At 33.2% G+C, this 16,098-nt stretch overlaps 1 protein-coding gene across 1 annotated transcript; it reads right to left on the bottom strand.

Moving 5' to 3' along the window:
* Nucleotides 1–5,774: 5,774 nt before the first annotated feature.
* LOC132548889 (monocarboxylate transporter 13-like) lies at nucleotides 5,775–15,408 on the bottom strand. Its single transcript, XM_060212788.1, has 6 exons — nucleotides 15,378–15,408; nucleotides 11,014–11,290; nucleotides 10,426–10,569; nucleotides 8,074–8,841; nucleotides 6,962–7,012; nucleotides 5,775–6,518 (listed from the first exon to the last, which is right to left on the bottom strand). The coding sequence occupies exons 2-6, from the start codon at nucleotides 11,231–11,233 to the stop codon at nucleotides 6,190–6,192; spliced, it is 1,512 nt and encodes a 503-aa protein (XP_060068771.1). The 5' UTR covers nucleotides 11,234–11,290; nucleotides 15,378–15,408; the 3' UTR covers nucleotides 5,775–6,189.
* Between the last annotated feature and the right edge of the window lie 690 nt (nucleotides 15,409–16,098).

Genomic DNA, 16,098 nt, shown 5'->3' with positions numbered 1-16,098 from the left:
TCCATATGTCACTGTTCTCTTGATGTACCTATAATATGCAATGTTTTACAGTATAGAGTTACGCTCCATTTCAAAGTCGTCTGTTAATAGCATAGTTTGATACAAATTTAAAATTAGGCAGAGTAGATCCAAGTAATGAATAATCTGATGATTTTAGAAGAGCGAATATGTGTTTATTTTGAACCGTGTCGCTTTTCGTTCTAGGAAAGATAGCTTGCAGGTTTACGAAAAAAACATTGGCTACGAAAATGTAAACCTCACGCGCCTTTGACCACCTAGTGTTTGTATACAGATCTTACACTTTTAATGAGACAATTCACTCTTGTCCTTAGTTATCAAATTTTAAAGAGAGTGAAGCTTGTGTGGGTTTCTGAAGTTGGATATGCAATAAGCAATTCCAACCTCACAAAAATATCTTTTAAACAGTTACTTATACAAAGACACACAAGATAATTAGGGGTTTTGATACGATTTTAAAGTTAGATATTGAACTATAGTATTGCCATCAGTATTGATATAAATATAAGTCTATGCGGGCGATATCATCACAGAGCAGAAGGGAATGAGCGTTAAAGCAACAGAGACATCATAATATAATTAAAAGTAAATAACATAGTAAAACAACTGTGGAAATTACCTTTATAGCACCCTATTAGAACACATGCCCGTTTTTCCGTGAAGAATGCAAGTTGAACATTTAGTAAAAGGTAACAATGTGACCGTTTGAATGTTTGTCTCCTCTTTAAAACATCTACGCAATGTACATGAAGGGTACTTACATTTTATGCTAGATTTAAAAACCAATATGAAAGCGATAAACAAAATTAAGTGTGGTTATTTTTGACATCGGAAGAGGTAAAAATATACAAATCAGATATGTTAAATGCCTATATCTCTTTGCATTAAATCATATAACATTCTTCTACAAGATTGTTTTTTCATTACGTGGTCGAATATGTCCGTTATTGATGCTTACGATACTAGATATACAGATCAAAATGATATGTAACGGGTTTCTTCCTCCATTTACAATTTGGTGTGAAAACCGAAATACCCATCTCAAGTCATGTCAAATTGTCGCCATGAAAGAGCAAGAAATGGAGAGATATATTATAACTTATCCTGATATGTAGTTCCCCAGATCAATATTGACTGTGCAACCGTACGCCGAAAATAGCAAAACTCAAGTAGTGCGATAATTGTTCGTTAAATGAGTTTCAATACATTACTTTGAATGTCTATGTTGTTTAGTTGTTAAATTTGATACAAAATGTGATCATGTTTGAATTTTATTCTGAAATGGTGAAATCTTTCAACAGTAAACCTTTCATTCAATACAATTCATTCTACGTTATTTTTTTCAGGATATTTCATCGGAAAGATCGAATTACCACACGGGTTGCAGGTATGGTCTATCTTGCAGATGGATGCTCGGAAAAGATAGATAACTACATACAAAACCTAGAAGCACACGACAATATACACAAATATTCGACAGGAATAAATAATAGCACATGTCGATGTTGCTTAATGTTGTATTCGGATTAAAAACATATTTTTGATTTTAAAAAGCAATATCCAAGGACACATCATCATTATTTATTTATCAATAGCGTACCTCGTATTAAACAATTTCATTTTCGCCAGAACAACCTATATCGCACTGAAACTTGTACACAAAACTAAAAATTGTAAATAAAACGGTCTCAAAATGAACATATCCCAAATGTTCCAGAATATTAAGATTCCGGATCAAGTTTTCTCTATATCATCACATCTTACTTTTGCTAAGACAGTTATAAAAATAAATGCAGACCGCTCTTGAATATTAAGATTCTGTATATAGTGAATATTTGACTTGCCTTGTCATTGAAGTAAATCAGTCTGGAATGAATCTAAACCAACATGTGTTAGATATAAACCTTTGATTCAAAGTACAATTATTTTCTAAAGAGATTCATATTGATCACATATCAAAACAATATTGATGTTGTAGGGAATAATAAAGAATTCAAAATCGTAGATATTCGTTTTCCTAATTTGCAGAATGTTTTACCACGTTGATTTGTTTCAACAAAATGTATCTTTACCTTCTAACAGAAAGAGACAAAATGATAAAGTATAACCTTAATAGGAACAAACAAATGAATACATCAATACATATTTTAATCAACAGGAATCTCAAAGACAGAGAAACCATTGAAACCAAAACAGTATTTCTACACCACGAAAAAATATTTTGCAACCACAAAAAAATATTTAAAAAGATAAAGACTTCAGAAGGCTCTGCTTGTCTTTAAATTTATGGATTAATAAGTTAAAATGATTCAATTTAATTTCTAGGAATGCATAAATATCACAATCCCTGATAAATTATTAAATTTTAATTTGAGCACTTGGGAGCAGTAATTAGGCTACTATATAGAAAGACGTATATAGATAATCAAAAGCATGGACAATCAACAAAAAAGCAAGCAAGTGCAAAATTTTTGCGGTAATACTATTTTTTCGTTGACGCGGTCAATAAAATCCCTCGATATACATGTGTTACCCAAGAATTATATTATTATATTTAAATATCTTGGAGAAATAGAAAATTGACATCAAAATATGAAGGAAAACAATAAAATTTTGATACATTGAAACACATGTCTGCACTTTCATGAACCACTAATGGCTGATATTTTCGACAAGATATAGGAGAGAACATCTCAATAGAAAAACGCAGGACTATATAATACGTTTGCAATGGATGACCTGATATACTTGTATGTGAATCTATTAGATGACTTAGAAATACATGTCAAAATCATATTACGACATTAGGAGATCGCAATTGTTACATAGAAAAGTACATTTTCCTTGTGAAAATTGATGACCAGACTTGTAAATGTTTAGAATATGATTCAACACTGATTTGTAAATACTACACTGTGGTTTAACAGATATGACTGTGCATATTTGATAAAATGTAACAATATAATTTTGTAATAGAAGACCAATATGTGATCATAGAGGGTGACATGGCACTTATTTGATATAATGCTACTCAGGTAACAGAAAATTAGATATGTAAATGCAGAGGCGGACATAGCACTGTTTTAATATAATGATGCACGAGTTACAGGAGACTAATTATGTAACGTAAATGGTGACAGCACTGGTTTGGTATAATGCCACTATAGTACCAGTGGCTCACACATGTAATCGTAAAGACTGGCCTAGCAATGTTTTTACTTTATCACACTTTGCCCGTAAATTGATAAAAACACATCAATCTAAATTTATTGGAAAATTTATAACAATTTTCATTATGACAAAATATATACTGTTTAGAAAGACATATCACTTCTTTGATACCATAACTGCCCTGTGATAGAGGATAGGATACGTCACATGTACAGTACAGTTGAGGTTGATTTGGCTATCAAACCCTGCGATCCTGAGACAGCTACTGATTAACGTACAACTGCATTTTCAACATTACACTTAATTATGATGAAAGGTTTCCATAATTCTGAAACATTTTTTGGTACATTTTGGTATTAAAACTAATAAGGATTTTGAACATGATTCAATCATAGCATATAGCAGGTTATTTTTGCGTTTCTATATATCCAATATTTACTTTTAAAACCTTCAAGATATATTTCAAAGAATTCAGATATTCGTGATCTGCAGTAAAATGAGCATTACATAAAAACGTGTCTCATTTTTCACGAATTGAATTTTCGCGATCACATCAATGTACCGTCTCCTCGAAAATAACTGACTTTATGGGGCTATATGGCTTTCTTGTACACGAGATTCTGCATATCTATATTAAAAGCACATAAACAAATGAGTATATCGACTAAAATGCACCAAGAAGATAATTTTACAACAACTGTAACAAGCTAACTACAGGTCGCAAAATGAGCACATAAGATGATAAGAAAAACATTCATAAAGTAAAATTGTATTAATCATAAATTCTAATATTATTATTCAACATCAAACATGGTGTTGTAAACCTGATGACATCTAAATCCTGTGTGGTCATTAATAGGACTAGTTATGATATGCATTATGGTATGTCTATTACTATGTTTATTTCAAAATTATGACTAGACCTCAAATAATATCATCACACGATAACAAAACAACCTATAAAACCGCATATGTTATTGGATGTGAGAAAAAAATATAAACATATCCCCTTTGATTCTCAGATAATGTTACACATTTAGGCTAAGAACCATACGCCCTCATTAAGATTTCAATTGGTATATACCCGTTTGATTCTGTCATTCTGCTATGATACAAGGTATCGTACGGAGCTCGTTTACTAACATGCTTTATACGTATTTTATTTCGTTTTTTCGAAATATCTGTTCGTGTTAACGAAATATAATTTCGTTATTTTGAAATATTTAGTTTTAACGAAATATAAAACGAATTTAGAATTCGAAAAATCGAATTGTCATTTCGGAAAAACAAATTATCATTTCGAAAACAAAACCGAAATAAAATACGTATGAAGCATGTGAATAAATGGGCTCCGTGATATTGTCTGCAACTTTTCTGCGAATTATACCTACTGATATTCAATTGTATTAAAATCTTACTTAAAACTTAGCCTTTCACACTTCCCCGCAAAGATATTATTAGCTGCCTTCTACAAATAGGTCAGGGAGATGTTTGCTTTAGCCTCAAAAGCACCTCAAAAATACAATCCTATGTATATATATATAAAACATCCCTTTGTATTTCATGTTTCCTGAACCGAGATAATACTACTGTATACTAAACGTTTATTCTTGTCTTACTTAGCATTAAATATTCTCAACACAGATTCAGTACCTGAGTACTTGCTTAAATTGCGATCGTTCACAATTATATCAGTTTGACTTAATGTTTGGTTATCTATTATCATAATCTTGTCATAACTGCTTATTTTGTCTACGAAAGACTCGCCAATTTGCTTCATTGTTATTTAAATCTAAATTCATTACAGATGTGACATAGATACAAAGAACGAAAATATAGATGAGAGTTTGGAAACATAGAAATTAAACAATGAATCATTAGCTTACATAATTTGAATGTGTAAAACAGTCCACCCTAATGAAGAATAAAAAAAAAAACCATAATGGTATGATGCTCCTAGACTGAATTCACTTCATCAGAATATATTATCTTCACATGAATATTGGAAATCAAGAACACGACAGACTCCACTTTGCCACAAAGAAATCAACATGGTTCGATATTCAAGGGTCTGTTCCCAGTATCTGATTTTCGAGAAAGCTATCAACTGTCACATATAGGGTTTCAGGAGATGCGGGTTGATGAACATATAGGGCAGTATTACGGTTTTCTTAGTGATTTCATCGAGAAATGTTTTACTTATTTGTGCGATATAAAACTGGTCGTGTCTGGTGTTCGTTAGTTTGCATGTCGGTTCAGTTGTTGTAATTATTGCTCTTAAATGAAAATGGGACACCACTTGGATTGACCACGATATTTTCTTCTTGTTTTATGATAAAGGTGGATAGACTGTGTTTAAGATTAAAAGAACTATTCTTGAATACCGAACCTTGGTGTTGAGTTACAAACAGAAATGGCATCACAGTATTTCATTACACAACATTTTGAAAAGAATATTGAAAAATAACTAAGGAAACTATCAGGAAATACGAATGTTTTTCGTTTTCATTATAAATCAACAAAACTGATTTAAATAACACATAACATGTTACATATTAAAATCCATATGTACATATTTTGGTACCTGGAATGAATAAAGATTTTAAACATGTGACATGGCTTACACAGTCTTATGAAAGAATATGCCATCACTTCAAAGCATCAATACCTCATTGACCTGTAGGCATTGATACCGAAAATGAGGACGTAATTGATTTGATGGTGATGTACAGGTAACTAAATGCATACAACGAATAAATGGTGATATCCAGTGGCACTAAGTTTGATTGGGGGGTGGGGGGGTTAGATCCATGAAAAGGACGTTTTCAAATCTTGAACTGACGCAACAAGATTGTGAAAAATAAATAGTTGATAGAAATCATCAAAAAAATTTTTCAATTATTCATTTTTCGTAGAGAAAACAATCGTGTTGCATGAGTATATTGAGCTGACATTAGAAGTCTGATCTTGCAAAGAATGCTTAAAAAATATAGATCTGAATTATTGATCCGGAACAGTAAGTTGGTTCAGTGGTTGGTGTTCCCCTTCGTCAACCTCTTCTTTATTTAAGTGGCTCCTGTGTACAGATGAATGTGACGCCCGTAGAACATCGTCTATAAGGAGGGAATGTTTGGAAAGTTTCATGGCTCGTCGTGCACTACTTGGTGAGGATCCTTCCGCTAGGTGGCTCATTGAACCTGTCAGGAACATGGCGGATCCACCAAGAATGTTACTTTCTTTAATATCAAGGTGTTCCACTTCCGGTTCAAGTTCATCCCGCCATATTGATGATATCAATATAAAGAAAGCACCGACTAAAAACAAAGCACCTGGAAACAAACAAGACCCATATTGACAATTTAGAAACAGTCTGCTGTACTTTTATCAAATTAAAATCTTAAGCTCTATTGAACGATTTGAAAAATAAATAAATAAATAAATAAATAAATAAATAAATATATATATATATTTCAACAACTAACTGACAAACAGGCCATATAACTTTTGTATAACTCGGCCAATAACCAAACCGTTATTTTTTTTCTCCAAATGTATCAACATATTTTCTATGATCACAAAAACAGGTCCAAACAGAAATAGGAGGATGGCCAACACTACGGTTATATTCCATTTAAAATACCTCTATTTTATAAACAAATCTTTATTCAACAACTCATGTTTAAAGACTTATAAAGTGAATTTATGTCTGAGAGTGTTAAATTACTCTGAAACGTGCAGTACATACAAAGGAAGGGAAATAACTCTTACATACCAGAGAGATAAAACGTATACTCATACGTCCCCCATGCATCATATATGGCTCCTGGAATAAAAAAAAACGAAAAATAAAACTGATAAACAAGTTTTAGAATAATAATAAGGAATTAAAGCAATGACACAACAATGTGTTAAAATATGTTTATCGTTAAAACTTAGTAAACATCTTTGGATTGATAAAACGATTTTTCCAAAACGAGTGATTTAACCCTCAAAATAAATTATCTGAGGAAAGAATTTCTATATCAGATATTGATTTCATTGAAAATGAAATATAACGCCAACAAGACTGCTGGTTTTTTAATGGGGCTCTTCTTCTACTAATTATCATTTTTACGAGGAAATGAAAAGAAAAAAAAAAGAAAGAAAAAAGAATGAACTTGTTTTTCCAATTAGCCGTTCGACAGTCTGTTCTTCAAATGTTTTTTACACATAGGTTTTCGCACCTCCAAGTAATTGATCACGTTCCAATATAAAGAAAACTTTCAAATAAATTCCAAACTATTCATTCTGATGTCTTCACTGGGGTCCAGAATATATATTTTATGTTTAAATAATTGTTCAATTTTCACAAATTATTTATTGAATCATGTACAGAGAGGAAAAACCCGACCTTGTATCCAGGATTCAGAAATTATATCTTATGAAATCCCAAATATTATACAAAAAAATTACAAATACTGCGATTTGCTGTCACTGAAGATTGCTGTTGACTGATGTTAAGTCCAGATAAACATATAATACATTATTGGGATATGTTTGATAGTCTCTAAACTTCAATTATATTTTTGTAATAATAGATATTCCGATTATTAGAAAGAAACCCTTGATATATAGTGACGTAATTGAAAACAAATTATATCATAATAAGCATAGCTGGGTTTTAAATAATCAATATATATTAACAAAAATAACTACACCGTACAATTAGAGAGGATGTGATATAGTAAAATATCATTTGTTTTTATTCTATGACAAATTTTCAATATTTAACGGAGACAAAGTAATATAAACATGCAAGAATATTCTCACAGCCTGATAAGACATATGTTAAAGTATACGAAGGCTATGAAATCATACGATCCCACGTTAAGCTACTATACGTACCAGCCAGTGGGGGACCTAGAATCCCTCCTATTCCTGACGATAAGTACATCCCGCCGACTCCAGCAGCCACCTGTGATACACCTGCCAGATGGACCACAAGCGGCGTAATTAGCGTGATCATACCTCCGCTATAAAAACCAAATATAACAGCGAAAACACACTGCCCTTTATAAGTCTCTGAAAACAATGGAAATATTATGGTGATAAGTCCCGATAAACCTAGGAATCCGAACTGCAACAATAACGGATCCAGACCGTTTTTTTTCCCGAGAGATAGTCCGGTAAGGATTCTGTTAAATATACTGCCCACTCCAATCATTGTGATTAGCCACGCCCCCTCTGCAGGAGTTGATCCCTCTGTGACTGCGAAGTTAGTCAGATGTATTAAAAGTATAGCATAGGAAACATTCCACAGTACATTAGAGAAAAGTACTATCATAAACGTCTTGTTTCTGATAATACTGAAATCAAATGAACTAAAAAATCCACCAGTGTTAGCCTCTTTTCGTTTCGCCTTTTCTAACAGTTCTCTACCACAGGGCCGCATAACCATCGCAAAAACAAAACCTTGACTACTGAGTCCTCCTAAGAATAGGAAGGCGCCGTTGAGTCCGTATGTGTCGAGCAGGAATTGAGTCAATGGTCCGCTGAGGAACATCCCCATCCCACTTCCTGCCACTGCTACTCCGACCGCGATACCCTGGTAACGGTCAAACGAGTAACCCAACTTAATCAAAATGGACGCTGCTACTAAACCGGTTCCACAGCCTGCAATTAAAAATGTCATTGATATCAAGAATGTCAGAACTATGAGACGTACACACAAATCCTGTCGGTAAATAACTGCATATAAATGTAGATGAATTGGATACGTATGTTTGTTGCAGAAATAACTTGCCTTGGCGTTTAGAATCTATATCTTTTACCATAGCATCAAGCGTTTTGCGATGTTGACAAGCTCAAGAACTGTCACGTGGTTCTTTGTTAAAATGTATACAGTCATGTCACGGATCTTTTATAGAATTGTCGACTGGTTGAGCAGACAATGTTTAATAGCGTATAATTCGACAAATAAACCTTGTATAAATGTCCCTGTGTGGTCAGATGATCCAATTCAGTCATGGTCTACTCATATCATTCGCTGTATAGTCGCTATGGTTATTAAAAATATTTTTTTTTAAATCGGATTATTAAATAGATTCACGTTCAATATCTTTTTCGAAATTAAGCACGATTGGACTAAATAAGCTATCGCACATTTATGCGCACGTTGTAGAGATCTATCGCACGAATGTGCGGTTCTATCGTGGATTAAGAAAAAAATTAGAAATGACTTATAAATAAGTGTGGGATAGGATTATTTATCTTCTAGATATATAAGAATACAAGTAGTATTTTGCTTATTAAGCCAGTAATATCAGATACACACTGAATAATAGATGCATTCGTAAGTTTAAGTGTTTTGTTTACAAAGAGCAGACTTAGTGTACGGGTACACATTATATACACAATAAGTATGCAAATATTACATGAATGTCTCTTTATGTCACAATAATGAATCATTTAAAACCTCGTACCGTAAGGAAGGAAATTCTAAATACTAAATACAGAACCGTATAGAAAAGAGATATGCGGAAGCGATTACCAAACAAGTAGCACATAAGATCTTTTTCCTGTTGCCCCCATTGCATGATCGTATGAGGCAACTTAAATTGTGATCTGATTATTTCCAGTTTTTTCTAAAAAGGATATTTCTTTTTTCACTGTTTCTCCTTTAACACTTGCCACTTGTGGTCATTAGTTGGGCGCACGCCCCTGTGAGAGAGGTTTTAAGTTCTGTCCACTGGCCGAAACATACACGAGTCTTTGAGTCTTTGAAAATGATTGTTCTTCCTGTATGCCTAACGTTCATTATAATGGTAGAGTAACGACATTGGTCTACCCGTTGTCAGTGTAATGTAACCGAGGCGGTGTCCTGCTGGAGGCTGGAGGCAGTATACTTTATTTTGGTAGCATTATAAAGTCGGCTTCAGTCCCGCACTATCACCATGAGGCTTGCGCAAACATAACAGTCTTCTAAAAATACATGCATTTAACATATGTTTTCACATATACCGAGAGTCCGTCCTTAAATTACCCAATCTGCTGATAGAACATTACGCAATTTAGAGCAAAACGAACCAGTAAACATCGAATTACCATACATTATCCGAAATCAAGTGAGAACCACAAGACCAATGCATATTACGAAAGATAAGCATTCGGCTTCAATATCACGTTTTCTATGAACTAAATGTGTCGACTAAGAATTGATGACGTTCCATTTCAACTTAAGATTACAATAATCCATACCTGCACAGATACCGTAGGTGACCAACAGGACGTCGAGGCTATTGACAAAGTAACTCGCTGAGAATCCGATGAAGATCAACACTGAACCTATTAGATGCGTAATTCGGCAGTTGGTTGTGTTTACTAGGAAACTTGATATCGGTCCTGAAGTGATAACAAGAATAAGAATGGCTACATTTGTTACATATAATAATCTCATCGGAATATTCAGTTGGAACCAAATGACCAAAAATACCATATTTCAACTCGGTAAAAAACCAGAAATGCCAAAATCCTGCTAGTTTTCACTGATATTCTTTTCTGGTAATAATGAACTACATGCTGAAGATATGAAAATCGTACATTTTAAGCCAAGACATTATTTTGTTCAGTGTATATAATAAATAACCTTCAACGTTAATTATTTTGTCAATACGAAAGGAAGTTTTTTTTTCGTTTTTTATTCTTACATTTAAAAATACCTTTTTGTGCTTTCAAAGTTTGGAACATTTGTAATTTTCTCTACACAGAATATTTAATGGAATGACAGTAATTTGAAAAATAATTCTGATATTTTCTTTTAATGTAAGAATTCGCATTTGTCCTTACCAGTGAGACTTAAAAGACTTGCGAACACAGACCCAACCAGGGCAGTGAAGGCCACGTTCTCCTTGAATCTCGTGAGAAGGGCGACATTGAGAACGCCAGCTGCGTATGTAAAGTAGGCGTTCATGATATTTGACAGGAAGCAAGCGGCTAGTACTACCCAGGCCCAGCCCTGATCCACGCCCTCTAGTGGCGGCGCCATCTTTTTTTCCATAGCAGCCATCAGTTATTCCTTGCTGTCAAGCTGTTACCGCTATTTCACTGAGACTTCCATCGAAATCTGAATGAAATAATGTGAGCAATCTTTACTTCAGTGAATCTGTTAATAAAGAACAAGTGTTTTTTCACTCTCTATATCTCGCTATGTATATACCTTCTTCTACTCAACGGCAGTTTTTATCGTGCATTTGAATCTGCATTTGACGAGGCAACTCATTATCAGACATGTGAGCAGTCAGCTCGAAATACCCAAAAAAGTAAATGTAAGTACTTACTCATATCTCATGGTTGTACAACTTACACACAAATAGATAATACAATGTAAAACAAATTCAGAGCTCAATGCACTGTAATCAAACATCGATTCAAACTCAATCATACACTGTTTCGTCCCTTGATGACTCGTTAATGATGATACACTCCTAAAGTTTGAAGTCTAGGGGGCGACTGAGGAGAACCCAAAATTATCAGAAATGTCATAATCAAGATTGTAATGACAGTTAAAGACGGTGTAGCAATCACGTGAATATCTACTTATTTTTTGCATTGCTCACAGTTGACTATGCATTTTAGTGTAATTAGATATCTAAAGTTTTAACATCAAAGACAATTCACAGATATATACATTGTATGATTACAACACGTGTGTTGTTAAAAGGAACCTGGTCTATGCTATGATAACTCAGAAATAGAATGAATATGTTCCATTCAGCTATGTTACATAATAGAAGCGGTAAAGGTCCTAAATAGTATGCTGTAAAACAACGTAGGAAGGTAAAGTATGGTTAGTGAGTACACACGCTTAAATATAACATAGATATGAAATACTCCATAGCTTACTGACTCCAAGAACTTTTTTTTCAACCTCCAACATGCGACACTAAACGAACGCCTTCATTCTGGAGTTATGATTGGGTTTCTTTTCTTTAAGAAAGGTGAACGGCTGAACTACCTTATATATGTCAACTATACTGGAGCGTATTTCGTGACACATATGGCCATATCAGATAACAATTAATCTTTGTATGAATTCTTACAAATGATCGAGTATTTGGATATCAGCATCGTCGAGTTTGGTGGCATGATCTTCCAACAGGTTATTGAAATACCTTCGGGAAGTAACTGTGCCCCTCTTTTGGCTGACATGTTTTGTTTTCATACTTCTGTTTTGAATTGTCCTTTTCTGAATAGCAATATCCCCGGATCTTCAAGCTATGATTTTTACATGTCGCAATTGATGTAATTCAAGGACCTGTTCCCATTATCACAATTTTAGTGCAAGAAGTCGCCATTTTATGGACAAACATTTCAAAAGATGCAGGTTGAGGGATATTATTGGGAGGTTTTACGGTGTTCTTAATGAGAAATATTTTATTTCTTTGTGTAATATGAAGGTAGACAACGCCTTTGGTGCTCGCCAGCTTGCCTGATAGTTCCTTTGTAATATACATTGTTCTCATTTGAGAACTTGTTCGGATTGACAAATATTTACATTTCGGGTGTCAAGCAAAAACGCCTACTTTTCCGGAATACCTGATCCTATTCTCCTTGAACTTACTTCAGGAGTCAGGAGTGTAAATCGTGTTAATCTTCCTTTTACGCACATTTTTGCCCTGGTTTGATTGTATTTGAGATCAGCTATGATTACGCTGATATGTTTGTGTTTTCTTGTTTTTGGTTCCATTCAATCAAACTTCGTCACTTCTTTGAAATGTTTCAGTGGCCAGTCTTACTAACTTTCGGAAGGTTGTACAAAAGACACATAATAGTAATGACATTAAAAAACATTCACGAGTGAATATAATATTAATTTGACTTGAAGTAAGTTCATAAAAAAAATGAATTGAAGTAAGATTCTATGGACTCCCTCAGTCGCTTCCTAGGATTCACAACATAGGCCGTTATCATCACTAACGAGTTTTAGAAAAAACAAACACCTGTATGGTGCAGTTTAATTTATATAGTGGTAATACGTTCTTATAAAATGTGATAAACCTTATTCTATAATTGTTTAAAGTGCTATCACTCATGTGTCTGATATTTAATCTTTAATTTTTTAAGAATTATTAAACCATCATTACTAACTGAACTAATGGTTAAGGAACTCATTGGTAAGATCAAGGCAGGAGGAAGGACATTTCGAATGTACATATACAGCTCAGTTTCTCCCCATAGAATTCTATAGGGATAACAAACCTGTGCAAATTGAATTTGGCAAGAATCGTATAAGCCATCAACGGTATAAAGGATTATTTTGTGAAATATAATAAAGTTTTACAAGAATTGAAAAGTTATAGTCTAATATTATAACATATTTTATACGAGATTTACCAAATTAGTTATTCATGTTTCTTTCTTTAGACACACAAGAAGTCGATATTGACATGCCAAGCAATACCTCATACTTTACCTACAAGCCGTAATGTACGATGTGTTCTGTTGAAATTCATCATTAATTTATAATGTAGAATGTGTTTGATAAGTATTTAATGGGATGGCATAAAATACCGAACAACTGTACATTCTTTTATGCGGCGAAAACGTTGTTTTTTTTTCATTTTTTCGAGCCAAAAATAATTTCCGTTAGCAATATTGGTGCTGCTGGACGCCTCCATACCTCGATTTAGTTTCACAGCTACGGTATTTGATTATGTAACCCTGGCATATGATGACAAAATATAGAACAAAGTGCGATGTCCACGTTTATCTCTAACGGATTATTAATATTTGAAACATCCTTTTTAATGTATCATATAGCTTTGTCGATTGTAGCTATCTGCAATTTAGTTTCAACATTTCAAAGATGTAAATTCGTTGAAATATATTGAAAGAATTATATAAAATAGATATAAATAGTTCCTGAAAAATCACTTATATAATGTGCTTTGTTTTTGATAACGTATTTCGAATAGTATAATTTAGCTGGGTATCTAAATAATCATGTGTGATCTTTAACGGCTAAGACAATAGCGATATTGATAAAGTATCATTAAAATATATAAGTATCAGGACATACCTACGCCAAGCAGAAGTCAATTTCAACCTGTACACGTCTAGTTTATAAACGTTTTATTTTTATAACCTACTTGTCCTAAATGTCATTGAGCGAGTCTGACTGTGCCGTCTAACACTGACACTAGCTAAATAGGTGTTCAGCAAAACAGTTGGTTTTCTCAGAGTAGTAATATTCAACATTTGTCGTTTGTACCTCACAGACAAGCGTGGTATGTTTTTCTCTAGTAAGTGATAACACTGAACACTTTTAGTGTAATTAGAGCATATATGTTGTAAGAGATTTTCATAGTATGATTTCTATCAGAAAGACATGCAATACACTTTTTCATAACATACTGTAATCAACGTAGCTTCTTCCATGCGAAGATTATGTTATAAGCCGGTATAATCAGGTTAAAAATAACACAGGAAGACAAAGAAGATGTAAAGTACAGCCTGTCACCTTTGTAACACCAATGACCCATAGCATGGCCATTAAAATACCTGCCATCTTTTACTGTGTATACCATGTCGTGGTGAAATAAAATATCTAACTGAAGTTATTTTAATGTCAGTAAAAATAAGTTTCTTTAACTAATTTGAGTTTTGAGGAAGAGGGAAATCAGATCAAAGAATTATAATGTCGATTTCTGTAACCGTCATCTTGTTTTATATGTATATGTATATGTAAATATTGTCAGGGATATATGAACTGAAATTACTTTTCGTACAATGTAGCCAGAAAAGTGATTTATGTATGATTAGGAGTCCAAAGTCCAAGGTATATAAAGGATCTGATCAATATAACGTTCAGTAAAGACCCAATGCCGTGCAGTACATGAGAACTTTAATATTAGCTGAATGCTGTAGTGTATGTGTATTAGCTGTCAGTCAGAGGTGATTGTTCGTTATGTATACACTCCACTATAATATAAAAAGAGAAACCTATGGAAAGGAATCTGACATAAAACTAACGACCTAACGGACGACAAATATTGTATATGTGTGGCAGGATACTCACCAAAAACATGTTAAACACGTGGCTTCTGCAATACACAGACAAAAATGGCGTCTTTAAATACACATGCTAGTAATCTTATCATATGCAATATACACATCAATACAAAAAAAAAGAAAAACAGTAAAGAGTATACCTACTATATCCGGTTGCAAGACATACCCCATCTGCACATATACCACAGTAGTTTGTAACACAGCACACATGTGTTACTTCTCAGCCATTGATTGTCGAACTGCCTGCTTCAGTGGATTCGTGTGTACAACTGAATGGGTTGTAATAATGATCAAGCCAGGGGCACCATATGGGGGTTTTAAAGTGTACAGAAATGATCAACTTCATACATCCTATTATAAACTGGTATATAGCACAGCAACAACAGAAATAGAATGGTTAATTGATCAACTGTCAACTAGAAATATTTATTTTCATGATTTTTAAATGTTTTACAATGATGCATTAACAGCTTCCACTGTTATACATTTGTTATTATTTGAGTTAGTACAAACAATATTAGTTTTAATAACATTATATTTCATATGATGATATCATTATGAAACATAAATCAATACCAGCATTTATACATTTCAGTTTCTACTACATATATGAAAAGTGATTTGTTTTAATAATGAATTTGTGATGTATTATTTCAAAATATGTCTAATTAATAATCGTTCTTTATTAACATCAGTTTCTTCTATAAAGATTATATTTGACAAAAGTGAAGAAATGCATAGTTAGATCATTTAAGAAAACTTTATAAGCATAAACTATAGAAAATCATATACTGACTCGATGACATTAATACCTGTTTCTAACTTTAGGATATTGAGTATATAAATAACAAAAATGTTAAC

Source organism: Ylistrum balloti, unplaced genomic scaffold (genome assembly GCF_031769215.1).
Source record: "Ylistrum balloti isolate Yb309-2 unplaced genomic scaffold, AGI_CSIRO_Ybal_v1 Utg370032, whole genome shotgun sequence".
In the NCBI taxonomy this organism is placed as follows: domain Eukaryota; kingdom Metazoa; phylum Mollusca; class Bivalvia; order Pectinida; family Pectinidae; genus Ylistrum; species Ylistrum balloti.
This window is presented reverse-complemented; position numbering and strand designations above follow the sequence as displayed.

Excerpts from the sequence above, each read along its gene's own strand:
- LOC132548889 (XM_060212788.1), bottom strand. The coding sequence starts at position 11,233 with ATGGCTGCTATGGAAAAAAAGATGGCGCCGCCACTAGAGGGCGTGGAT. Across the intron at positions 10,570-11,013 it reads AAGTCTTTTAAGTCTCACTG|GACCGATATCAAGTTTCCTA; the intron begins GTAAGGACAAAT and ends TTATCACTTCAG. Across the intron at positions 7,013-8,073 it reads TCTAGGTCCCCCACTGGCTG|GAGCCATATATGATGCATGG; the intron begins GTACGTATAGTA and ends TTTTTATTCCAG.